This window comes from Melospiza melodia, chromosome 1, assembly GCF_035770615.1.
Source record: "Melospiza melodia melodia isolate bMelMel2 chromosome 1, bMelMel2.pri, whole genome shotgun sequence".
Classification (NCBI taxonomy): Eukaryota; Metazoa; Chordata; class Aves; order Passeriformes; family Passerellidae; genus Melospiza; species Melospiza melodia.
The window spans coordinates 134,131,587-134,157,239 of NC_086194.1; the positions used below are offsets into that span (position 1 = coordinate 134,131,587).

The 25,653-nt window shown below is 44.9% G+C and overlaps 1 protein-coding gene across 3 annotated transcripts in view; it reads left to right on the top strand.

The window, feature by feature from the left end:
- The first annotated feature begins 596 nt into the window (after nt 1–596).
- RGS20 (regulator of G protein signaling 20) overlaps nt 597–25,653 on the top strand; it is a 34,876-nt gene continuing 9,819 nt past the window's right edge. Inside the window, exons 1-2 of one of the 3 annotated variants that reach the window (XM_063168819.1) lie at nt 597–1,080; nt 3,416–3,418. In XM_063168819.1, coding sequence (XP_063024889.1) covers nt 958–1,080; nt 3,416–3,418 — 126 coding nt within the window. In that variant the 5' untranslated portion in view covers nt 597–957. Of the gene's footprint in view, nt 1,081–3,415; nt 3,419–17,917; nt 17,989–19,223; nt 19,323–25,653 lie in introns of those variants that run through there. The other 2 variants (XM_063168809.1, XM_063168800.1) reach the window with 2 other exon arrangements.

Consider the following 25,653-nt stretch of genomic DNA (forward strand, 5'->3'; position numbering starts at 1 on the left):
AATGACTTCTACTGCCGTTGTCAAGCCTCATTATTCTTAGTTTTTCTCCTCAGCATTTACTGGATTTCTCTGAAAAGAGGACAGAAGTGTCACCAAGGCAGCTCTTCTCACAAGAGATGCTGTGTGGGCAGATGTGTTATATCTACCTTGTATCTACAATGCTGAATTGTCAAACCTTTAGACTCTTGGTAGAAAAAAAAATGTTGGGTTAGACATATTTTTTAGTTTGAAAAAAAGATGTAAACAATAACAAGTGAGTGTTAGCAAAAACTTGGCAGCCCTCTATACAGCTGGGAGATATAATCTATTAATAATCTACCTGGAGCCATAGTCCTTATATTTAGTGTGTCTGCATCCTGAGACATGGCTGCAGCTCGTGTGCTGTTTTCACCGGTGCTGCAAGGATTAGCAGCAGGCCATCTGTTCAGCCACTGAGGGAAACCATGTGATTGGCAGGTACCACTGACCTAAGACAGACATCTCCTTTTGGTGCTGCCTGCAGAGTGGAACTGTGTGCTCAGTTCCTTCTTCTTTCAAGTTGTGAATAAAAAAACATGCACTCTGAGGTGATAAAAAGTGTCTCATGGTTGTTCCAGCTTGTTTCTCTGGCATGTTCAACCACTCTGTGCTTGTCTTTCTCCTTTGCAATTTACTAAAACCTGCAAAGTTGTAAGTCTAATCTCTAAGCTGGCACATGCTGAAGGGATGAGACACTGCAGATATCTGAGGGCAGATAATCCTGTTTGTCTCCAGAACTCCCCCAGGCTGCAGGAAGAACTGGCAAGCTGCAAGAGGCCTGGACATTTGTCCATCAGTGTAAGGACAAGCAATCTTTATGTTGTTGTCATTCAGCCCAATGTCTGGGATTTGGTTTAATTTCATCATTAAATATAAGTGGTGCTTTTCCAAGAAAGATCATTGTAAAATTTGATTCAGGAACAGCCTTTTTATTTCTTGATGTGGAGGCAAATTGTGCTCTACTTCAGGACTCACAGCTACCATGCAGACAATTGTCAGACAAAGGACAACCTCCAAAAAGAAGATGAAGCAGATATTAAAGCTGCACAATGGATTTTCAAGGTAAGAAAAAAATGCAGGATTAGTTATACAAATGTCCTATGTGAGGGGGTGAAATGGTGTATCCGGAAAAGAGGAGAAAGAAGTATTGATGTCATGAACAGCAGCCATAGGTTGTTTATCACCAAGACATCACTATTCATGCAGTTTTCCTTTTTCCTGAGCCTCTTCCCCTGCCCTCTGTTCCTCAGCATGTTGCAACCACAGTGACAATGGAGGTGGTGATCTGCCTTCCCACTGTCTGCTTTCAAAGAATATAATAAACACATCCATCTAACAAAAAATTTCATACTTTGTGAAGCTAATCTGTTGCTAAAAGAGTGAGGGAAAATATGTTGCTTCATGGTGTTTAGACACTGAAGAGTTTTGCTGATTTTACTGGTACTATGTCAGATTGTTTTTATTGGTAGCTGAAAAAGATGATATGCCAAAAAAATCAAACTGCATAATACTGAAATCTACTAGGGAGTTACAGTAAACCCTCTTCAGTGAACCTATAGAGTATTCCTTAATTAAAAACAACAGTCATGTGTCTTCTAGATTTAGTCAAAAGCCCGAAAGCTGCCTGAGGAGTGAACTGCTATTATTTATTTAGGCATGCATGCATGTTCCTATGCATCACAGCAAGAGAGACAAATGCAAGAAACTGTATCTTATTAAAGCTTTGGGGCAAAAGTGATGCACAGTTGTGCATGATAGGGGAAAGAATATGATAGCAAAGTCCTGCACTCCTGGAATCACAAAGGTTGTCTTTTTTCAGACTTAAAGCCAGAATAGAGAGGGGCTAAGGTGTCCAGTTGAGTTTGTTGACAGGGTTGGTAAAAGTTAAGACAGGGGAAGAAGCCATTCCCAATTCCATGTCTGCCTTACAAATATTCAAGTTAAAGCTAGAATTTATCTCTCCATCCCATTTCCTTAGCCAAAGTATAACAATTTGTAAGAGGCCATTTCATTTGAATTATAGGAATGCACTCATCAGAAATCCTAAATTACTTTCATTGCTTTTGCTGAGAGAAAATGTTCAGCCTGGTTTGCTGATATCAGAAGACTGTTTCTGATAATGAACAAAGTACCCTCTGTTCAGAATTTCATGTCATTCTGTTTTCTGTCCATTTGGCACATGAGCCTGGGGACTTCTTGACCCTCTTCAAGGTGAAAGAGGTTTTGTCATAGGTCCAATGGCTCTTGAAGTTAACCATTGACAGTCATAGTTTCTGAAACACATTCTGAATTCTTCATAACTCATGTCCCCAGACATTTCTTATTTATCCATCCTTTAATTCACTGCAGGTGAATTGTTCCTTTCAGCTTGCTGATTGCTTTTGTGGATATTGCCTGAATTTGTAATTTGTAATTTGCTGAGACTCTGAGAACTTGGTGCACAGGACTGAGTCAGTGACCTCACAGAGGATAACTTATTATTTCTCTATTCTGCAAAGGATTTATCTGTAGAGGGACATAAATGCCACTGGGATGTTCAGAGCCAGCTACTGTCCACAATTCCTTTAACAGCACTGCTGCCAGCTTCCCTTCTCCTGCTTGCTGTCTGTTCCATTTACTTTATTTAGTGCTTTTGCTTCTAAATGCTGCAGCTCTGCTGGTGTGGCTCTCATCCCTGGTAGCAGACAGCCTGCAGAGACTGCCCAGGAGATGCTGTGTAGCCACTTTCTGAGCTCAGCTGAGTTGAAATTGCTGGGATGTGGAAGCTCAGGTATGAGGCTACATTCTCGGGGGGAACATGTCTCCAAATTTTCATAAACCATATCAGCAAATGATTCTTTCACATATGTAATGTAAGCAATGTTACTGGTAGCTAATGGGTCTACAAGGATTGTGTTAGTGATAGGAAGTTAGAAAACTTACCCATCCAGAAGTGTGTACAGCCCTAAGGCTGGGGAACTAAAGCAAACTGCAGGCTTTACCTCACATGAGTGGGAAATGCCTTTCTCTTTTACTGATAGGGAACCACTGCATAGAGGGTTTACATGATTTCCTAGGAGTATTTAGGAAAATAACTTCAGGTTTGTAAGGCTCCAGACCAGTTTGTCATTTACACTTCCAGAATCACGGAGATCACATTCAAACTTTTATATTCTTTTTATTAACTGCTGGTGACATTGAAATGTACAGAAAGTTCAGGTTCTTTTGGTAAAACGTTTCTATATGTGACACTGGTTGCTACAGAGAGATTATGTTCTTAGACCTGTAATTTGTGTGACTGACAGGGTCCTTGATCAGACTGATTCCACAGTTCTCATTAATTCCCATGCTCCTTTTCACTTTAGATGAGATTTTGGATTTGATACTTCTCAATGTGACTGGTGACTGCTTCTGAGAGCAAGTTGGCATCTAATTCAACTTGCCAAAGAGTAAAAAAGCCAAAATAGCAAATAATTTTTTCAATTAAAAAAAAAAAAAACAAAAACAAAAACAACACCACTAACAACAACCAACCTAAATATTTTAAGGGAACACTTGAATTAGGTTTATTTATTCTTTAATGTGCTTTCAAAGAGAAACTGAATTACAAGATAAATGTTTTTGAAAAGTGGTAGGCAGAGCTTAAAGGCTTTTTAAATTCTCTTCATGACATTTAAATTAACTCAATGAGTTGTTTGTTCTTATCTCCATTTACATTGCTTAAAAAGCCTTTCTCTCTGCCATGTTGGCATCTTGATTTATAAAAGTGTTAAAAATCAAAAGTGAATAAACTGTTTTTTACCACTATCAACACAAAGATACAAGGACTTTCTTAAGCTAGAGCTAACACAGACACATTTATGTGTGCTCCCTAGGAGCTTTTAGCAAGTAAACAAAATAAAACACCCCTGAAACATTATGATGCCTTGCATCATATGATGCACTGCATAGGGAGATAGTGCAAGGTTTCAAATATATCTCAGTTTCTTTCCCCTATGGACAAAATTTAGCCAAAGTCCTGTTCCACAGAGCTCATTGCTATCCTTTCTTCAGAAGAGGGTGAGAATGTTCCTCAGAGAGCTGCCACATTTTAGTTCATGTCCAGATTACACCTGGATAGAACCTGTTTCACTTCTATAACATAACTGTGGTTTCTAAGCATGCAGTCTCCAGATTTGGTCGGGTTTACATGAATAATGCACCTACAGACAGCAAGGGACAGGGCAAGTGCAGATAGGAAAGCAGTGTGAGGGCTCTGAGGGCGTTGACAAATGTTAGAAATGTTCGTGGCCCTGACCAGCCTTAGCTGGGGTCTCTCTCCTCACCCAAGGAGCAGCAGCTGGTTAAGTTTAGCCCACAGGGGCTGTTCCCTTGAGCTGAGCCCGAAGGGGTGATGGTCTCCAGGCAAGTGGCAGCCATGCAGGGGAGCCTCCCACCCTGGGCTGACTCTCTGCCTTGGCCTTGGCTCTCACCTGTCAGGGTGGGCTTGCCTGGTGGCTGTGGGACCTGATCATAAATCTGATCTGAGAGTTGACTTCCACCTTGCTGTGGTACCTTTATTATCTGGATCTTTCTTGAATTTGTCTCTATGTTCTGTTTGCCTTGCTCGAGTAGTGGGAGTGGGATGTGGGATCCCTTTGCTTCCAGCTCTCCTCCTGTGAGGAGGCAGCCCTGTTCTTGCTAGGGATTGAAGCAGAATCCTTTCCAGCTTCTGCTGACACTTGCCTCACCTGTAAGGGCTTCCCTTCCTCCACAGGACAGGGAGCAGAGAGGTGAAGGGCAGCACAGTGTTAAGTGAGGAGGTATGTGCCAGGGAGATTCAGAGAGCCAGTATGAATCCTCCTTAAACAATAACCTGCAGCTGAGGCACTGCGACACCTGCACGGTTATTCCAGCATGGCTTTCCTGCTTGCCAAGTCCTCTCCACTTAAATTCTGTGTGGGGGACCAGGCAGAAATGGAAATGGCCTCGAGAATGCTGTCTGAAGGAGCAGCCCAGGGAAGTATGGCATCCTTTATCCTTGCTCTAGCTGATCTAGCTCTGCAGGAATCCTTTGGGGCTGGAGATGTCCAACATTATTCTATGGACCGCTTGTAAAGTGAGTCACTCATGACCATGCATAGCTCACCTAAATTATTTGGCAACTGCTGTGAATCATAATTTCTTTGATAAAATAGGGATTAATTCGCAACCAATTCCAGAAAGGTCAAAAATCATAAAAGTTATTTGCAAAACTTTGGTGCCAGTTGAATAATTGCACTGCTTTTATCCAGGGTCTTCAGCTGATGAGTGCTGGCAGTCATTAATTGCTGTTACTCTTAACAGTCCCTCTGAAGTCAGATGTTGTCTTTATCTTTTGTAAGAGTATGAAAAGTCCTGGCATTAGTAAATATACTCACCCTTTTCAGTCAATATAATCCCCACCAAGTATGTTTACAGTATGTTTTTCATTCTTAGTCATTTTTGTGTGTCTGAAAACTTGTGATTGTCAGAGGGTGTTGAGAACAAACCAAGAACACACTTCTGTTCTTCTGAACAGATCTTGTACATAGTTAAACAGGCTGAAACATAACTGAACAGTCACACATTACCTCTTATGTCTGAGATGGGCAGGGGATGCAAATTGTAGGGCTAGGAATTGAACCCCTTTCAGATGCAGCCAGCATTCTTTGTCCCTGCCAAAAATAGTTATTTTCACACAGCAGATGTAAAATTTGAGACATGTTTGACACTGTTTTATTCAGGAGCAAGATTTCAAAGGGAGACAGAATTCTGGGAGAGATATAGGAGTATTATGGGGCATTTAGGACCACCAAGTTATGTGCAGCTAGTCATACTGACAACTTTGATGATACAGTCTACTGTTTGATAGGGAAAACAATGGGTATTTTGCCAAATAGTTATAGACTAAGATAATAAAATAAAATTATAAGTTGTGTTATAAGTTTTAAAGGCAAGCAATGTTATTTCTAGGACAAGCTGGAGAGCATTATCCCTCTGTGATGTTCTCTGGTGATTAATTTAGTTTGCTGGACATGTATCCTTTATAACAATAGTATATCTTGTCCCTGAAGTGCTTGCACTAGTTAAGAAAGGGCTACTCCTGCACATTTTTACAGACTATCAACCTTTATGAGACCTGCAGTGTTGTCTTGGTTTCAGCTGGGGTAAACTTAATTTTCTTCCAAGTAGCTGGTGCAGAACTGTGTTTTGGATTCAGTGTGAGACTAACTTTACTAACAAAGTAAAGTTTTAGATGTTGCTAAGCACTGCTTGCCCTAAGTCAAGGGCTTTTCCATTTCCATGTTGGGTTGGTGAGTGGGTGCACAAAACCTGGGAGGGAGCAGGGCCAGGAGAGCTGACCCAAACTGGCCAAAGGGCCATTCCATGCCACAGGGCGTCATGCCCAGTGTGTGAACTGGGAACAGCTGGCCAGGAGAGGCCAATGCAGCTCTGTGGGTCCTGCTGGGGGCAGGGGAGGAGCACAGTGTGCTGTGAATGGGGCCCCCTGCAGCAGAGCTAGCCTTGGAAGACACACAGTGAGCCACTGGCCTGGCTCCTGTCAGTGCATGGCACTCATTTCACCACTTGCTGGCTACCCCTGCACAGCCCTGCAGAGAGAGATCTTTAGGGTTGGGTTGGGGCTTTTCTTCCCACATTTCCTCCAGGTGTCCACAGTATACTAGTCTACTCCAGGCAGCTCAAAGTATTAAATATAACTCCTTTTACAACATTATCTTTTAATCTTTAGCATGAAAGTAAGAACAGAAGAGTGTGGCTTAAGCAAGAATTGTTCTATCGGACAGAAAAAGTTGTGGGGGTGGTGGGACAGGTTGCTTAGAGAGGTTTTGAAGTCTCTGTCCTCAGAGGACTCCAAATCCTGCTCAGCACAGATCTGGGAAGCCTGAGGAACAGGAGGCAAAACTAGACAATCTGCAGAGACCCCCTTCCAATCTCAACTATTCTGTTGAGAAACAAAGAGCTCTTCAAAGAGTCTTTCTTTTTAAACTTTTCTATAATTACATAGCATAATAATACTTTTAATTCATAATTTTTTTTCCTTTTTGCATCCAGAAACATTTTTCAGAGAATAGCTGGCTGTATTGCTCATCATTGTCTGAGCCAATAATAGCTGCATAGACAGCAATCAGAGGCCATTCTTTTGTAAAAGTTGTCAAAATAATAAGGTACTGCACATTAATGGGTGGATTACTTGCATATTAATGGTGTGCAAATTTTCTAGTCCTCATAGATAATTTGTACTAATTTTCAATAATGTGTTTTTCTAATTTAGTGATTTACATATTTTACTATTGAAATAGTCCTAAAGCTTCCTGTTCACATATGCACCTTTGAAATGGGCAAAATGCAGATTCCTGGGCTGATAAAGATATTGCTGTCAGAAAGAATTTAATTAATATGAAAACCAAAAGGCAAAGTGCTTTTACACTAGTTCTGAAAATTTTTCAGGAAAACAATCCTAGACTGACCTGAATTACCAAGATTGTTTTTATTAATTTGCAATGACCTTCTTTAAGTGGAACAAAATGTCATGCTGATTAATAAATAACCTACTCAGCCTATATCTAGATCAACTCATTTGAGATATGGGTAGCTTCAGGTTTACAAATACATTGATTTACTGTATCCTTTCACCAGCAAGAATTAACAATTTAGATAAAGGATGCTGAGAAAATCAACATTTCTCTGGAACACCATGGAGACCTTCTTAAAAAGGCATCTAGTTTGGGTGTCTGGGAGCCAGAAGGAATTTACCTTTCCTCCATTATATGCCTCTCAGACTCAAACTTGATGAAAATAAATGACTTTCGGTAAAATACAAAATTAAAATGACGTACCTTTCTGCATATTTCTGAGGGATTTCTGAGTGCCAGAGGAATCCTGAAGTACCAGATCAGCAAATCCTTCCAGTGACCAGGAGAACGATGTGGGGTGCAGTATCATGGTAATCAGAGGGCTGGAACAGCTCTCCTGTAAAAGCAGCTGAGAGAGTTGGGGTTGTCCTGCCTGGAGAAAAAAAGGGTTCCAGGGAGATCTTAGTGCTGATTTTCAGTACCTAAAAGAAACCCACAAGAAAGCTGGAGAGGGACTTTTTACAAGGGTATGGAGTGACAGGACAAGGGGAAATGGGGTGAAGTTGAAAGAGAGTGGGTTTAGATTGGATACCGAGAAGAAATTCTTGACTGTGAGGGTGGTAAGGCACTGGAACAGGTTGCCTAGAGAGGTGTGGATGCCCCATACCTGGAAGTGTTCAAGGTCAGGCTGGATGGAGCTCTAGGAAACTTGGTCTCGTGGCAGGTGTCCCTGTTCATAGGGTGTGGGAGGTTGGAAATAGATTATTTTTAAGGTCTCTTCCAACCCAACTAATTCTATGATCTAAGATTATCAGAGGCAGTTCTGGGTGGGAGTTTGAAAGTGTCATCTGACATTTACTGCTAGGATCAGCCTAAATATCCCTGTTTAAATTCATTACTCCTTGCTGTGTATATGTGAGCATGAAGAGTAATTTACTCCTCCTCCTTGCCTGTTTGTATACACTGCATGCTACCTGAGATGTGTCTGTGTACAATGCATGCTACCTGAGATGCATTTCTCATGAGTGATGCAAAGACACAAAAATCATTATTTCCACACATGCTTTTTCACAGCAATTTCTTTCCACAAAAATTTCAAAGGCTCCACAGGAGAATAAATGTTTATTTCAAGCCTTTTAATACTTAGTCCTACATTTGCTAGCTCCTTCTTAGGACAGTTTTGTACTTCCATTTATTTGCATATTTTCCTAAGGCATATTCAGTCAAAAAAGAGATGCAAAAAGAGATCAGAATCCCATCACAAATACCTTACTTTCAAAGCCAAGCTTCATGTTGCTAGCTGACAGATAGGTGCATCCTTCTGAGAAGGTCAAAGCCATGCCAAGCCAGGAAAGGCAGAGACCATCACTCTTCTCCCAGAGCCCACACAGGGGATGAAAACACCTTGTTTATGTACAATGTAAGTAGTTGTATATTTCTTCACAAGCATTAAAATTTAAAAGTGAGACGGGCAGAACATTATTTTTCCATCAGACTCATCCAAAATATGGGCTGAAGGGAAATTACTTGGGAAATGGCAAGGATCTGTGAGCAGGTGAAGCCTGGCTTGCAGCAGCCTGTGCCTGCTTACTGGCAGTTCTGGATGTCTCAGAGGGCTTGGCCTTTCCCAAAGCCCCTCCCTGTCCTAATGGTGATTCCAAAACTTCCAGGAATTTAAATGTTGAGATCTTTAAGCTAACAGGTATTTATCCTACCACCTTATGTGGCTGGAAACAGCTCAGGAAGCTAATTGCCTTCAATATTATACATTTAGTGTCAGTCTCAAAGTAAATCCAATCTAAAATACTGTATCAACTGTTAAAGGTAAGAGCAGGCTAAAATAAATCAGGAGCTGCCCAGTGATGCCTGCCAAGCAGCAGCTGATTGCCTCACAAAATGTCACATAATTTTTTTCTGGATCATTGTAGCAAGCACTTAATTACTCTCACGAGAAGGATGAAATTATTTTCAGGAGCCTAGAGATGTCAAGTCTATGCTGAGGAGCTCGTACAGAAAAAGGGGAAAGGCTCAAAATTGTTTTGTTATTTATTTGGTTCCAGTTGTGAACACAGCTTAATTTCAGGAAGTAGCTGTGATTTTTTCTATGACATTTTGTGTGATTTACTTTAGGACTCAGTAAAGAAGAAAACAGTTCTCACTGTTCTGGTGACTTCACTGCTTCCTTTGAGAATAATCAAGTTAAGAATAAAAACAGTGGGTCAGGATTAGACCAAAATAGGATAAATTATTTGTTCTTCAACTGTAAAACAATTTATTATGAGAGCCAGGCAGATTATAATATTTTAAAGTATTAATTTTCTTGCATTGCAGTGCTTCATTTTGTAAAATCTATGCTCCTTTATTTTTTTACCAAACCAATATGTTCAAACACACAGATTCTTATGAGACAGTTGTTTAGGGAAGAAAATCTTCTTTAAGGGATTCCTTGCTAATTCTGTACTTTAGTACCCCAGATGAGCTTTGGCACTCACACCCTTTGTGCCTTTGGGTACTTGGAACTCATGCTCAGATTTGCAGAGGTGCTCAGACTGTGCCACAGAAGCTGCTGAGTTGCTCCTCTCTGAGCCTTTGTCCTGCCTTTTCATTTGCAAATTCTTGCTCCATTTACTGATTTACATTACCCAGAATTCTGCATGGTAATGCACGGAACACGTATAACATTTATATTTAATATGGGCTCTAAATAAGAGGGTTAAATGGTGTTTCTCAGTTTTCATCCAGACCTTCTGAATGGTTCAGCATGGAATAGTTTTCCACTCATAGGACTGACAAAGTGAGTCACAGTCCTTAAAAGCCAAGGACATTTCTTCCAACTAGCATAACCCAATGTTCACTGAAATGCTTGATTCTGATTTTGATGGCAGACTAGTCTTTCTTGCTGCTCTGCATTTGCTCTGCTCATACAGACTCTGTGCAGGTAAATGCATGCTTTTCGTTTCAGTAAAAGAATGGTGTCTTACTGAATGATTTACCTGGAAAACAGTGGCATGTTCTGGTTGTAAAATTGTTTCAGATTCACAAAGAAACTATGCTTTCTCATTTATCCCTCTGGGTTCTAAACAGGCACACTTTAAACAGGTTCTCACCAACCTTTCCAAATCATCAGGAGAAATAAGTCAGAGGTGTTACAGAACAGAGGAAGAGGTTAGGCTATTGCAGACAGGACAATTTCAGTCCCACTTTGTATTTTCTGTGTTTGGTCAGGAGTATGTTTGAAATGAACTCCAGGAAGGAGGCTTGAAGAGACAGTTTGTCTGCCCAGGAGGGGAACATGGTCTTTCAAAGCAGTAGTGTAACAGAGGGAAACAAACCTCAAGTGTGGTCTTGTCATTGAGTTGATTTGAGCAGTGATGCACAAAGATGGGGCACAAAAATAAGAATGTCCAAAATTCAATCCATCTGGAGTGCTGTTCTCCCTCTTTCAGGACAATTCTAGAATCCAGAGCAAAGTGCAGTTCGGGGAAACATGATAGACAGCCTTGGAGAGGCCGGAGGAATAGCCCAGCCTCCAGAATGGAGGGTCAGTCTCTCTGTACATCAAACAGGAGAAATGTGGTTTTGCAGGAGCACATCAAGTGCCCCCCTCTAAAGCTCGGAAACTCTGAGTTGTTTTTCTGTTGGGGTTTTTTGTTGTTGTTCTTATTGGCTCATTTGTTGGGGTTTTGTTTGTTTGGAGTTTTTTGTTTGTTTCTTTATTCCTTTGTCTACTTGAGGTCCTCTGTCTTTAACTTGTAACTCAGTGTCTGTGGTGCCAACGGGGACCTTGGAACTGATACCATTTGTTATGCTGCTTCAAGCCTAAAGCAAGCACAACACTGAGCCAGTGACTTGGGTTGTCTGTAATTACAGTCTCCCTATTCTAGGCAGATATTTCTATAGGGGCAAAAATCACATAAGACATCTCTGAAATAAATGTTAGTGAGAGATTGTTAAAGAAAACTCCAGAGCTTTCTATTCACTTCCACAGGCACACTCACTTCTACACAACAGGGATAACCTGACCTCTTTAAGAGAGTATTTGTTTGGTACCACTGATAAATTGGTATGCTGGGATAACACCTGAAGTCTTCCCTTTCTCAAAATATGTTAACAGCTTCTTCTCACTGTCATTCTTATCAAAACAGCTCCTTTTCCTCTCATCATCATTCATATGTCTTTTTAAGATGCTGGATAAATACTCCTGGTCAGCAGATCAATCTAGTTTGCAATGAGTCAAATACAGAGTTTTGTATTCATGCAGCACCAACCTGCAACATTCTCATTGATGCTGCCCTTTAACCTCATACTCTTCAGCAGCATCTCATTGACTGCTCTTTATTCTTTTGTTCTTCTTTTTCAAAGGAATTATAGTGTACTTCTCCTTTCATCTTCTCCACCACCAGTCCTACAAGTGCATTATATTTTCTCCCATCAGTATTTTAACATGGCTGCATAATTTTCCAATTGATCCATATTTTATAAGGTCCAAAACCTGAAGAAAATTAATGGCAGAAATCACAGTCAAGCTGGAATGTTACTGTGCAGCCACCTTGTGCAACCAGGCTTTCAGACTCACTTTGAACTACTCAAAGACTCTGAAACCTCTATCTGTTCAGGGACATTGGTTGCGAATTGCCCTGTTAATCTTCCTGTCTGAATCAGCTCTGGAATGTAACTATAAACTGCTCTATAAGACCTAAAAATTGTATTCATGGCAGCTTTGATTCCTTCTTTAATTTAACTATATTTATTACCTTGCAAGTAAGAATCCTGTTTAGTAATTAGGTTTTGTGTGACCCAGAATATCAGAGATTCTTCTGCAGGTCTTGGTTGGGTAGGTACCTCTTGAGTGACAGTGATGCTGTGGAGATATTTTTACTTTTTCTATCATGAAAAAAGAGAAATATTATTCTCCAATGGATCATTTAATTTCCGTATGGGCAGAGAAGAAGAGCCCTAATAGCACAAGGAGGAATAGTGCTTTGGCGCTAACCCTTGTGTTGAGGTTCCCCATTCAAATTGTAGGTGCACAGTGACACCTTCTGGAAGCTTGCAATGAGCGTCCCTGAGCCACTTCCACCGTCTGGAAACTCACAATTTTTGTATCCAGAAGCAAATCTTTTTCTGATCAACATTTTGACCAGAGAATTCCTACAGGGTCTATCACATTACTGGCACATACACTAACAGAACATGGTCGTGATGGAAGAGATTTTTCTTTTTAAATCAAGCCTGTAAGGGTTTTCAATTATTCCAAATAATTCAAAGGTTTATGGTGGGGAAAAATAGAGGATAGAATTAGAGATGTATGCTAACCTCACGGTTTAAAGCAAAATGTATGCATTTTGGGTGGCATTCTACTTTTAATTAATTAATGTCATACATCAAGTGAGAGGATCAGAGAATACTGTGAAGATTCAATTTGCCAAACACGACAAATTAAATGAATGACAGCTTTTCTTAGTGCACTTGCACTTCAGCAAAGATTTCATTTTTGTGTGTATCACATTGCAGTTTCTAATTAGACCTTCTCTGCCCAAGCCACCACATTCCTGTGTAGTCTGTAAATCTGCCAGAAACTCTGCATCACCAAGGATTTTAAGCATGAGTTGGGCCACAGAGCAGGCCAAGGGCCGTCCAAGGGCTCACAAACCCCCCAGAGCCCACCCCCATCAGCTGGACTGGGCCAGAACGAGGAGTGGAACCATCACTGAGCTGACTCTGACACTCTGAAACCCAGCACTCAGTGCCAATTCAGTATTGCTGGAGAACATATCCCTAGCTCTAACATTGAATTCCATCTCAAATGTTATTTCTCTTTAAGTTTCCTCTGCCTTTGAAGTAACAAAGATGTGATATGTAGGAGGAGAAAGAAACAGAGTTGTGAGCAGACATGGCAGAGGCTTCCTGCAGCTTTGGAGCAGACACTGACTGATATAAATACTGAAGCTAAGGGTTTTGTCAGAACCTATATATGGGACTGGACAACCCTGAAAAATACACCACCCTAGAAAATGACCTTACAGTGATGAAATAATTATCAAAGCACTAAGCAGAGCCACCAACGGCAAGAAATTCTGACTGCACCGAGATCTAAATCACATCTAACCATTCTGATAATGTTTCAAGCCCTAATGTAATGCAATCTCAGGTTTTAGCATCAGATCTTGAGGAAATCTAATCCTCCACAAAAAGGCTGAGACGCCCTGTGACTGCATGAATGACATGACAGTGGGACTTTCACACTTTGGCTTACACAAAATAAATTCTACTGATTAATTAGCACACCACTATCAATGTTGATGAAAAATTAGATACTAGCAAGCATCCCTGCAAGTAGGATAATTTAGTGAATGCCTGTGGGACCACACTACTCTATGGTTGATCTTACATGTTTGAAGATGCCAGTTTATTCTTCCTCCCATCAGCTTTGAACATATATTTCCCACTTGAAGCCAACTACTGATAGATCCATAAAGAAAAAGTGGCTTTGCCTGTAAGAAACTGATGTTGAAAAAACACAATTATTTAAAATTTCAGCAAAGCTGCTTCCCATAATATCACTGGTATTATGTTCACTTCAAAATATGGTTATTTAAATGCATCTTTTATTTTATTTTTCTTTTTACATTTTTAGTTTTTATTAAGGGGTAAGGGAAAGCCTTACCCAATTTTCTTTATGCTGATACATAAAGAAAATTGAAGTTCAGCTGAAGTCCCTGGAAACTCATTCTCCTTCTGAAAATATCTCTTTTCCCAGAAAAGCCTATCAGTCTTCAAAATGATTTGTAACAAGTGCACTTTAATGTCAATGAAAAAGGTGAAAAATGACTTCTTACTCTATGTTTGAATTGCTCCCTAATCTCCCTAATTCCCTATGAATCAGCTCCATTCAATGGTCTAGAAACTCTCTTTTTAACAATTTAAGGGAGCAGGAAACACTGAAATAGACTAGAACACAAAAGCTACCATAAAAATGTGTATGAGCTCTCCTTGGGCAGGGAGCAGAAGTTCGGGTATGAGACCGCAATCAGCCCTCACACCTTAAAGGAAAACAGGCCCTAAAAAAGCTGAAATGTTCACTATGTCACCCATTGATGTGTGACTGCAAGAATGTTGGAATGCAATGTGATTAAATTACAGATACATGTTCTGTATTATCTTTCTTAACACCTCTCCTGAAAACTGTGAGAACAAATTTAAAAAGTACCATATAAGTTTTCATTAAAATATAATGAAATAAAATAAAATAAAATAAATAAGAAAAGTAACAGATTTCTTCATTTACACCAAGGCAAAATTAGGAAAACATGTTAACTGGACAAGTTTGCAGAAAGAGGGAGGGTGGAGTCTAAGAAACATCCAAAGGGGCAATACTAAATAGCAAAGGCACCCTCATACAAAGCCATCCCTTTCTGATTTAGAATTTTTAAAAACTGCATGCTGGATAGAATTTCCTCCTAAAAGTTTATCAAGAGCTCATGAGTGTAAAGTGAAATATTCAGGAAACTCAAGCAAAGGGTGGAGGTGGGTTTTGTAATGCCTGATATACTGGTAGATAATACCAACATTGAAACCAGATCTCCTGGTCTATTATTTACCATGTATGTTACAGAAAAACAGCGCCACTATAAGGGATAATTTTATTAAATGCACAGCTCACATGCACAAGCTCACATGTAAGGTCTCAATTTTCCATAACTTATTTTTTGAAACAGAAATAAGTGCAAGGTCAAGTACTCCTGAGCCTTGCTAGATTGACATTTGGCTTTCCCTCTGTCCCAGTGAAGTTGAATTAATCTGAACAAAGTAGAGCAGTAGAGGGGACCAAGAGTAAGGTCACAGAGACACATGCAGAGCAAGCTGCTCCGATGACTGAGGGAATTTTCTTTCATGCATGAGAAATGCATGTTCACATTCCTTTAGGGCGAGAAAGGGTTCCAGTCTGGGTCTCTCAGCTCTCTCAGCTCTAAACCCCATTTCAGCAAAGTGCAAGCCCTTGTTTGTGCAGTTCTGTCTCATGCAGCTGGACATCAGCCTGCATCCATCACTCACGGGGAAAGGAGGAGAAGAAGACTACATTAACAATTTTGTGAGGACTTTATGCCTCCACACCATTCAGCTGTTCCAGGATGTGGCTGTGTACACATGCAGTGATGCAGAGGCGCCTGCCTACAGAGTGAGACAGAGTTGCCTACAAACTCCAATCACTGGAAAATAGTTAGCTTAGGTGGCTTTCTTTATCTAAATCATTTATGCTAGGGAGCATAAATACCATATTTTTATATAGTACTACCCACCATCACTATGCATCATGAATTCTGAAAAAAAAATTTAAAACCTTCTTTAATAAGATGTCAGCTAGAACCATGGAATGATTTGGGTTGGAAGGGGCCTTAAAGTTCACTTCATTCTAAACCCCCTGCCTGTTGGCAGGAATAACAGATTGTGACTCTCCTGAGACCAAAGGAAAGGATGGTGAGCAAGAACATACCTTCCAAAGGGGTTACATTCTGCCAGCACTTTATGCCTGAACTTGATCAAGCATTCCTGCTAAGATTTAGGATGCCACTTGGGACTGTAGTCTAGAGAGGTCTTAGGAGAGTCACATTTACTCACCAGTCTGAGAAATGACTGCCTGTCCTGGTAGAGTGACCAAGAGCTGAATTCAAAAGCCAATGGTGCTAGCAGGTGTTTTGAGCTTGGTCTTAAGCCACATAAACAACCACCTCAGTACACTTACTGAGACTTTGTTCCCTTTTCTCTGCCAAGGAGTGAGGCAGTGTCATTTAATCCTGTCAAACCTATAATATCTCCATAGTCCTGTCTGGGCCTTGGCAGTTGTAGTTTGGCACAGAAATCTGTTCAACATCAGTTCTACGCTGTCTGCCACAAGCAAAAGGGCAGGGATTCGCAGAAGGGCTCCTTGCCACTGGGCAGGAGGAATACTGAATGGGGTTGTGGGGTGGGAATCAACCTTTCTATTTTTTCTGCTCTCCTGGAAACATTGTCCAGTTTCTGCTGTAGTTCACCTCTCCAAACAGACCTAGGGGAACTCTCTGCTGCTAAGCAACAGCAAGCTCTCCTTCAGTGTAGGAATGGCAGCTTTCCCTGCTGGTTTCAGCTCTAAGGAGCACCTTCCCTGGCATCAAGGGCACCGCACTCATGTTCTCCCATTGCTGGGGCAGTGCCTTTGGCTCTCAAGGGGAGAACCATCACAGTGGGAAGGGCTTTCTTCACACTGTGTATACTTCAGTTCGTCTCTGTCTCTTTGATGTCTGTTTGTAGGCCAGAAATAGGGTCAGCGTTTTGGGGTGGTCTAAACCTTGATGAAATCATGAAACCCCAAACAAAAACAGGTAGAAATCATTGCTAGAGAAAAGGGAAGCAGAGCAGTGAATTTTGTCCGTTCCTGCTCAGGGCCCATGCTGAGTAGGAATGGACAAAAATCCAGAGAAGGAGCCCATCCAGGCGGCTCCTTCCCTGCCGGACAACGGCGCTCACAGGGCAGGGCAGGGTCCCGGCGCCCTGGCGCTCGCAGCTCGGGGCGGGCCCGGGGAGCTCCGGGAGGAGCGGGCAGGCTCAGCACCCTGGACAGCTCCGGGCGGCGATGGCTCCGTCCGCGCCCTGCGGTCGGCTTTTCGGATGGGCATTTCTTGGGAGCTGCTCTTTGGGTGGAGGTTGTAAGTGGCCAAATTCGTTCCCGTGCTCCTCTGGCACTGTGGCCAGCCCCGAACCCCAGTGGGCTGGCTACGAGAGCTGTCCTCCGACCCTCGCCTGAGGGACCGGCTGAGGAAAGTTAAAGACTGAGTGTACATGGGGGCAAGGGGGGTGCGAGGGCAGCAGGCTGTGGGCTCACTGCTGCCAGCACTCCAATCCTCATCTTAGCACTGCGGGGCTCTGCTGGCTGTGCCGGGCCCCCGCCTGCCCCCTCGGTGATGCTCACTTTGTGTTTCTCTCTCTTTCTCTCTCTCTCTCTCTCTCTTCCCGCCCCGTCCCTCCGCTCCCACACCTCCCCCGCTCGCCGCAGACTCCGAGGCCTGCCAGGGCCCTCGCCTCGCTGTCAGCTCTGCTCTCCAGCCCCTTCCTGCGGCCGCAGCTCCCTGCCCGCCGGCCTTGCCAGCGCTTCGTCTCGGCGCCCCGTCGGGACGCCCCGGAGCCCCGCTTGTGTCCCGCGGGCTTGGCGGCGCTGCTGGCCGGGAGCGGTGCCCCTGCCCGCTGCCCGCTCGCCGCCCTGCTGCGGGGCCGCTGGGCTGAGCCGCCGCCGGCCCCCGCCCCGGCCCCGCCGCCGCCGCCGCCGCCGCCCAGCCGCCTCCCCCCGGAGCGCCGGAGATGCCCGGCGTGCCACGGAGCCGCGCCGCCGCAGCCCCGCGCTGCCCCCGAGCCTCCCGGCGCCGTGAGTACCGCTCCTGGGGCCGCGTCCACCCCTCCTCCTCCTCCTCCTCCTCCTCCTGCTCCTGCTCCTGCTCCCCGCTCCAGGGAAGCCGCTGTCCGCCCACGTGCCCTCAGCCGCCAGCGTGGGAGGCTCGGGGGCGCCGGGCGAGCTCCGCGGCAAAGCCCCGGGCGCCACAGCGGAGCCCGCTGCTCCCGCCTGCCATCCCCAGCCCGCTGGTCCCCTCTGCCATCCCCGCTGGTCCCCTCTGCCATCCCCAGCGCCCCCGGGTCCGCTGCCTCCGGCGAGGCGGCTCCTGCGGCCGCCCTGCTCCGCGCCCGGTGCGCGAGCGGGAAGGGAACAGCCCCGACGGCAGCCGGGCGCTCCGGGAACCGGGAACGCGCAGAGCGTTCACGCACCGGATCACTCTTGGTTTCACGGCAAAACAGTGTCGGTCTGGCCGGGAGGTACTAGCAAGCCGCAGTCGTCCCGTTAACCCTTGTCCCGGCAGACGGCTGCCCGGGGGGTGGAGGCGGCGGATCCTTATCGGTGAGAGAATCCCCAAAACGTGGCGATGTTCCTACGGGCGCCTCCGGGGAGCGGGGTGAGCGCCCAGCCCGGCACACGCCGTGCCCGGAGCCGCGCTGCCGCAGCCGTGTCACACCTGCCCCTCGGCGGCGAGCCTTGCGCCGCTGGGAAGCGGGAGGCGGCTAGGGCAGGGAAAACGTGTATCTTAACACGCAGTTACTTAAAACGCGAGCATGTTCCAGCGCCTGGTTGACAAGCCCGGCTCTCCTCTAAGGCATCTGTGAGCACAGAAGCACCAGCACCGAGCCCCGCGGCGGCACCGCCGCCTCTCCAAGCCCTTCCCACTCCCTCCCATCGGCGCACACACACGCACACACACAAACGCGCACACACACTCCCCGCTCACACGCTCTCACGCCGCTCTCTCCGGCGTTTCTCCCTGCGGCGCCCGTCCCATGGCTTCCCCCGCGCCCTCCCCAGCCCGCCGCCGCCGAGCGGGCGCTGCTGCTGTGTTTAATCCCCTTGCAAACCGGCCCTGAGCCGGAGCAGCCCCCGGTGTTCGCCTCGCCAGGGGCGATCCGGCGGCAGCCCACGCCGTCGGGCCGTGCCGTGCCGTGCCGTGTCGGGGCGGGACGGGGAGCGCGGGCTGCCGGCCTCGCTCCCTGCGGCTCCGGGCACGGCGAGCGAACCCACCCGCGGCCGCACCGAGAGGAGCCCGCGGGGCCGGGCGCATGCGTGGGGCCGGCGAGCCGCCGCTCCCGGTCGCCCAGCCCGCCGGGACCGGAGGGGAAGCGTGGGAGGACGCCCGGCCGGGCCCCGCTGCCGACACCGTGAGTAGCGCTCGGTGCCGCTCGGCGGATGCCGGGCACGGCGTCCCATGCATCCATGCCGAGCTGCGGGCAGGCGCGGGCAGCCGCGACCCCCGTGCTGCAGCTGGAGCCGCCCCGGGTGCAGCGGGACGGATGGGACGGGACCGACAGGATGGGACGGGATGGAACGGGACGGGACGGGACGGTGGCCCCGCGGCCAGGGCGGGACAGCGGCTGCGGCCGCCCTCCCCGGGAGGAACGGCGGGGACTCGGCGCAAAAGGCGTTTCCCCCGCTCTCCCGGAGGGTCGGGAGCTGCGAGCCGGGAGCCCCCGGCGCTCGGGCTCTCCCCGCCACGTCCCTCCCCAGGAGCTCCCCGCCCGGGTGGCACCCGGCTGACCTCGGCCCCGGGAGCGGGGTCAGGATCCCTCCCCGGGGCAGGATCGCACCCCGGGCCCGCCACCTCCCCGGCCCCAGCGCAGGCACCAGCCCGGCTCGGCCCCCGCTCAGGGCCCCTCTGCCCCGTCTCACGAGGATGCGGCAGCATCCGTGCAGCCCCCGGCCCGCCGCGAAGGGGGTCCCGCTCGGAGAGCGTCTGCTCTCGGGGCCCGGGGCTCCCCTGCCAAGTTAGAGAGAGAAGCAGCAACAGGCGAATGTTTCCGTAGAGAGACTTCCAGGGCCGGCCTGCCTCGTCAAGAGAAAGAGCTCTTCCCGAGCTCTGTCATTAGGTAATGTCAGTGAGTAAGAAAAAGCAGGTAACGAAAATTGGACACAAATACGGAAAGTGAAATATTATCCTTGTAGACTCCAGTAAGAACCCACAATAATTTAATAGTGGTGTAATTTGCTTTATGCAACCGTTCCATTATTCATTTTTGCTGTTGAAAAATGTAAAATGAAAACTTTTCATATGATGCTTGTTGCTATGATGTAATGGCAAGGAGTCTCCCTGTACCTCTGTTGCACAAACAGAATGTCAGCATCGAATCCAGTGCTCTGCAGAGCTGTGGAGGCGGCTACACCACTGCTCTATTACTGAACCAGAAGCAATAAACACCAGTTTGACTAAACAGAACACCGGAATCATTATCCACTAGGAGATTCCTAGTGATGGTTCCTAAAATTAGGAACGTCATGTTAAAATTAGGAGTGTCTCTCTAAACTCAGAGCCAACTGAGTGTAAAACTAGCACTGTGTTTTATAAAATGCTCAAAGGTGAGAGAACAGTTACTTTATTTCCTCTTTGGTTTTTTATCTCCTCCTCTCATCAATACTTACTTTGATATCTTTACTCTGGGTCCCAAATACTTAATCATGGAAGCATCACCTAAGGTGTTATACACTCTCTACCGCTTGCTTAGAACAGAGTAGTGATGTCTGAGGACTGAGCTTAAAGTACCGGGGAGGAGTTTTCAGGTTGCAGGGTCCCTGTGTCTCTTGGAGCCCAGGTCAAATGTTGACGGAGTTGAAGCATTTAAGCAACTATCAGTACTCAGTCACTTCCAGAAATTCATCCCATCTTCTTGTCACTAAGAGAAGTGACAAAGGAGACCGCAAGTCTTGGAAGTACTCTGGAGATCCCCTGGCATTCAGAAGTAAGAGGACTCTTAGCTAGAGGTTCATTACTCCTCACTTGCTGTTTTCAAGACTTGTCAAAGCTGGGTGAAGCAAAGAAGCCCAGGAAATGTCATGGTCAAAGTGAATGTGAGCTAAGCCAAAATCTGACCTTCCTTCAGCATTTGGTACTGCTCCTCCTGGCTGACACTGCAGGCTGGCACTACAGCCGAGCTCCCCAGGCAGAGGGTTGCTGTCACAGAGCCTGCCCTGCGGAGCAGCCAGATGCCAGCGTAGTACAATCCGAAGTGAATCGCGACAATCGGAATCAATAGGAAACAGTGTGTGAATCACCGCTTAATGCACTCCAGGGTGAGTCATCCCGATTCAAACCAGCTTTCAGACCAGCACAATGTCAGTCAGCTTCTCACACAGTTCGATGTGAGTCAGATCTCAGCGCCGAGTACAATGTGAAATGAGTCACTGACTAACACAGCGCCATGTGCCTCCAGTACCCGGTGCGAGTTGTCAGAGCTGCTGTGTGATGTGAGTCACTTCATAGTACAGTAAAACGGGGCTTTTTGGAGGCCATTCATAATTAAGCTCAATGCAACCAAGCGCTCAGGAGGAGATAATGGGAGTGAGCAGAGTAAACTGCTGCAGGCACCAGCTTCACTGCATAGTAGAGAGGTTTGTAAAATATTAGGAGGAGTGATTTTTTAAAATGTTATTGTTTCTTAAAACAAGCTGCATAAAAATAACTAGAAGCAGGTGCTTTCTCTGACATCAGAGCCAGCAAAAGCAGGGTTTAAGCAGTGGTAAAAATCCCAGCGCTGGAGAAGTCTGTGGGGTTTTTTGTTGGTTTTTCTTCTAAGAGAACTGATCAGTCAGTGTGGCTGACATAGATCCACTGAGGCCAACCCCAGCTGCCACAGAGGACAAGGCAAGGGACGCTGACAGCTTGTGCTGTGCAGACTAGAAGATCCTGACACTGATTTAACTTAATTGCAGTTTGCAGTGACCTAGTTTGTGAAGGACTCAGCATGGGATGAAGTTATATCCATACTTACATACATCGTACCCCACTGTCATAGCATCCACTTAATCAGCTGGACCGAAACTACAGATTACTTTTGTTGCTTTTTATATGCAACTAGTAAAGAACTTTTTAATGTCTTTCCCTTATTACAGGAGAAATAGTGACAGTGACCCTGCTAATTACATGTTAGAGTAACATTTTCAATGAAGTCTCTTGTGATAAAATCCAAACTAAAGAAATTCTTTACCCAGAGCAGATATAGACATCCATCTGAAACACAAACAAAGCCCCCACAAAAATCCCGCTGAAGCCCCAAGTAACTAGGTTTGTAACAGGAAAGTCAGATTTTACTCAGAGAAAGCCTTTAGTGCAGGAAGTTTTTGCAGAGAGTGCCTCCTGGTGGCCAACTGGGCCGAAGTGAATACCAAAGAAGGAGGAGCAGAAGACATCTAAGGCATCGGTAGAAAAATACCTGTGACAGGTGATCAAGGCACCATTTACCTGTTGCTGTGTGGATGTGATACCCTTTCAGCCATTCCTTTTGAAATGGAAAGCAACCCTTTAAGCTGGATAGATGAACTTGGCTCCTCTGAGCTGCTGCTCCTCTGGAAAAATAAATTAAGTAAAACAAGCAAAGGTCCTAAGTTTCTGGACATTTGACAAGAAAGTGTCCCAGAGCTGTTAGTTAGAGGATAACACTTTTACTTGCAACTTTATCCACTGAAGCCTTTAACAGGCTTGGGCAGAGCAGTGACATAAAAAGAGGTTTATTCAATGTGCTGCCACTCTCCTTTCTGCTAACCTCTGTCTTGCAGTCACAAACTCTCAACCATTTCAGGCACCCCACTACAGTATGCCAAATCTCCAATAATACAAGGTAACTTCCAGGAGCTCTTGCTCTTAACCTACTAAGTGGGCAATCTGACAACTATGCCTAAAGCATGTGCATATGTGTGGGCGAGTTCATTAACATATATTAGAATTCTTTTCTGACTAAAATAGCACACTGCTTAATGCAGAAAGCCTGCTTGTCACATTTGTCAATGAAAAGGAAGAAGCACGAGCATCAAGTTTCCTGTTCATATTTCAGCTGACAGTGAACTGCCACAGGCTTCAGTGGGAGTTTGTTGCAGCCCCAAATATATCTGAATTGTTAAAAAATAGATTTAGAGATTTATTTGGAACTTGACCCCAGTTGCAAGCCTCTTACGACATTAGTAGATAAGAACAGAATCTCTTCCAACTCACTGGTTATCATCACTAGGAGGATCCAAAATCAAAGCAGCAACTGTGAGAGCTACGTAACCCAAAGCTTGCTGACACCAAGAGGTGCCTTTCATTGCTTCAGTGGAGTCTGGACCAGGCCTGAGCATTTACTGAAAAGTAACTGGGCTATATGATCCACATGTGTGCCCTCACTCCAAGTGCTGTCAGCTCGTGTTCCAGCACAGGGCTTCCCAGGCTGTGCAGTTACTGGGGAAGCTTCAGACTGTGGCCGTGCAAATCAGCCCCAAGAACAAGCTAAAGGCTTGCACACCTGCCTGATGGTGATGCACACAAGGAGGGAACATCAGGTCTCAGTAATTAACTTTAAGTAATAGAATCTTTGCACTCTGAGCTGAAAAAATGACATTGTGTTTTAGCATAAAGTGGGGATAAAAGTAGAAAGTTTTGTCTACAATCTTCTGCGTATTCTTGGGTTTGGGGCTTTTTTTTTTTTTTTATTTGGTTGAGGTTTTGTTTTGGTTTTTAAATTGACATTTGTGGCTTAGATTTTAAATATACCTCCTTTGGGAATGCTATTTTCTTGGTAGCCCACCCTTCTGCTGAGAAATTAGCAAATACTATAAATGTTACAACTAAGCCAAATATCACCTGAGGTGTTCTTAATCAGGGAAATAATTTTCACTCCTGACCTTTACACTCCTTTGTGTTTATAAGGTTACATGGAGAAATGCTTCATAATCTGAATGTCAGATAGGTATGCTTTGGAATTATGCAAAAGTTATGACAGACGTTCTTATCTCATCACCTCAGCATTACTCTTAAGGCACACAGTGGTTTTGCCACTATTGTCAAAAGTAGCATCACTGATGCTTGCCTAAATCCTTGGACTTCTTTTTTTAAATTACTTATTAGCATTCAATAATATGAGCACATATATTTTTATATGATTCATAGATGCCATCTAGCAGGATAAGAAGCAAGAACATGGGCCATTAATTTTCCTCTGTTTTTGTTTTATTGCCATTCAGGGACAATTTCATAATGGACTCAATTTGTTGTTATCATTACATAGAGAAGGACATCTCTTTCCTTGGGAGATCCAGAAACTCTGCACCTAGGCATCTGCAGAGATGCTACATTAGACTGGCTTGAAACAATGAACCAGCTGGAGACAAGCTGATCACCTCTGACACACTTCTACTCCCTGTTCTCATTTAAGTATTTGAGTAATTGGCACTGTCCATGTGGAATTTAGATGGTTCTGTGGATTATTCCAGGCAGGATCCACTGCCTGGGAAAGTTTCTTTATGTTCCAGTGTGCTGATTAAAATCCAGTGCAGAGGATATCCAGAAACTCCAAAGCTACAAAATCAACCCAATTCTGCACAGACTGCAGGTAGTCAGAGGAGGCTTGTATGTGACCAGTTACTTGTCCACAGTCAGAAGAAACTTCCTGCAGATGCAAAAATGATCATGCAGGATAGACTCATGCACACAATTTATGGAGGTAGAAGATGCTTTGTAGCTCCAGACAATCACCAGGGATGGATTATGCATGTGCTGGAGCGGTCCCAAGGCACATGAGACAGCAATGTGTAGGATCTGAGCAGTAATGCAGGTCCCAGAGCCTCATGTGACCCAGCCAACACCACCACTATGAGGACCTGTGCAACAGAACCCTCTCTTGCCATCTAGACACTGACACTGACTGTCCCATTCAAGGACCTGATTCCTCACAGTGAGTCAATATTAGCAAAATTAGACCCTACTGACTATTTGTGTTATGCTCAGCAATCGGCTGAAACCATACCCACTCCGAGTATAAACAGAGCATGAGATGGTAGGGTTGAAGTCCTTTGGTTACAGGTGCCTTACATCATTCCATCAGTAGCCTAAAAGCATTTTTGGATTCCTCAGGAAACATGTACAGGATAGCAGTCCATCTCCAGTTTTCTAATGCTCTGTGTTTTCTTGTCTAACCCATTTTCAAACAAGGCACATTGCTGTTCCAGATGGTGGGGACAGAGAAGGCAGACTCCAGTCTCAAAGTGCAGAGAACACCCAGTACAGAGGGTTCTTATACAATTTTTTCATTCCCATAGCACCTTCAGACTGGTCTGGAAATCTGATGTCCCAAAGTAACAACTGTAAAATTACATGAATAGAAGACCTTTTCACTATGAGGTCTAAAAATATCCTCTCTTTTTTGCCCCAAAGGAGCCTGAAGTCTACTGAAGGCAAAATAATAACCACTTCAACACCCACAGATCCACAAATCAATAAAGCAATTGCTTAAATTGTTGCTAATGTGGGCTGTACTCTAAAGGAGCAATGAATTTTGTTAATTCCTACAAATAATATTCACTGGATTAATTGATAAGCCTATTATCCATTCCTGCACACAGCACAACTCAAACCAGCAACTGCCTGGCAAGCAGCTCTGGTGGATGCAGCAAGAAGCAGCAGAGTGTGATGGAAAGTTTCCATGTCCTACAGTGAAATTCTGGATATATTAGAAGCAGCAGAAACATACC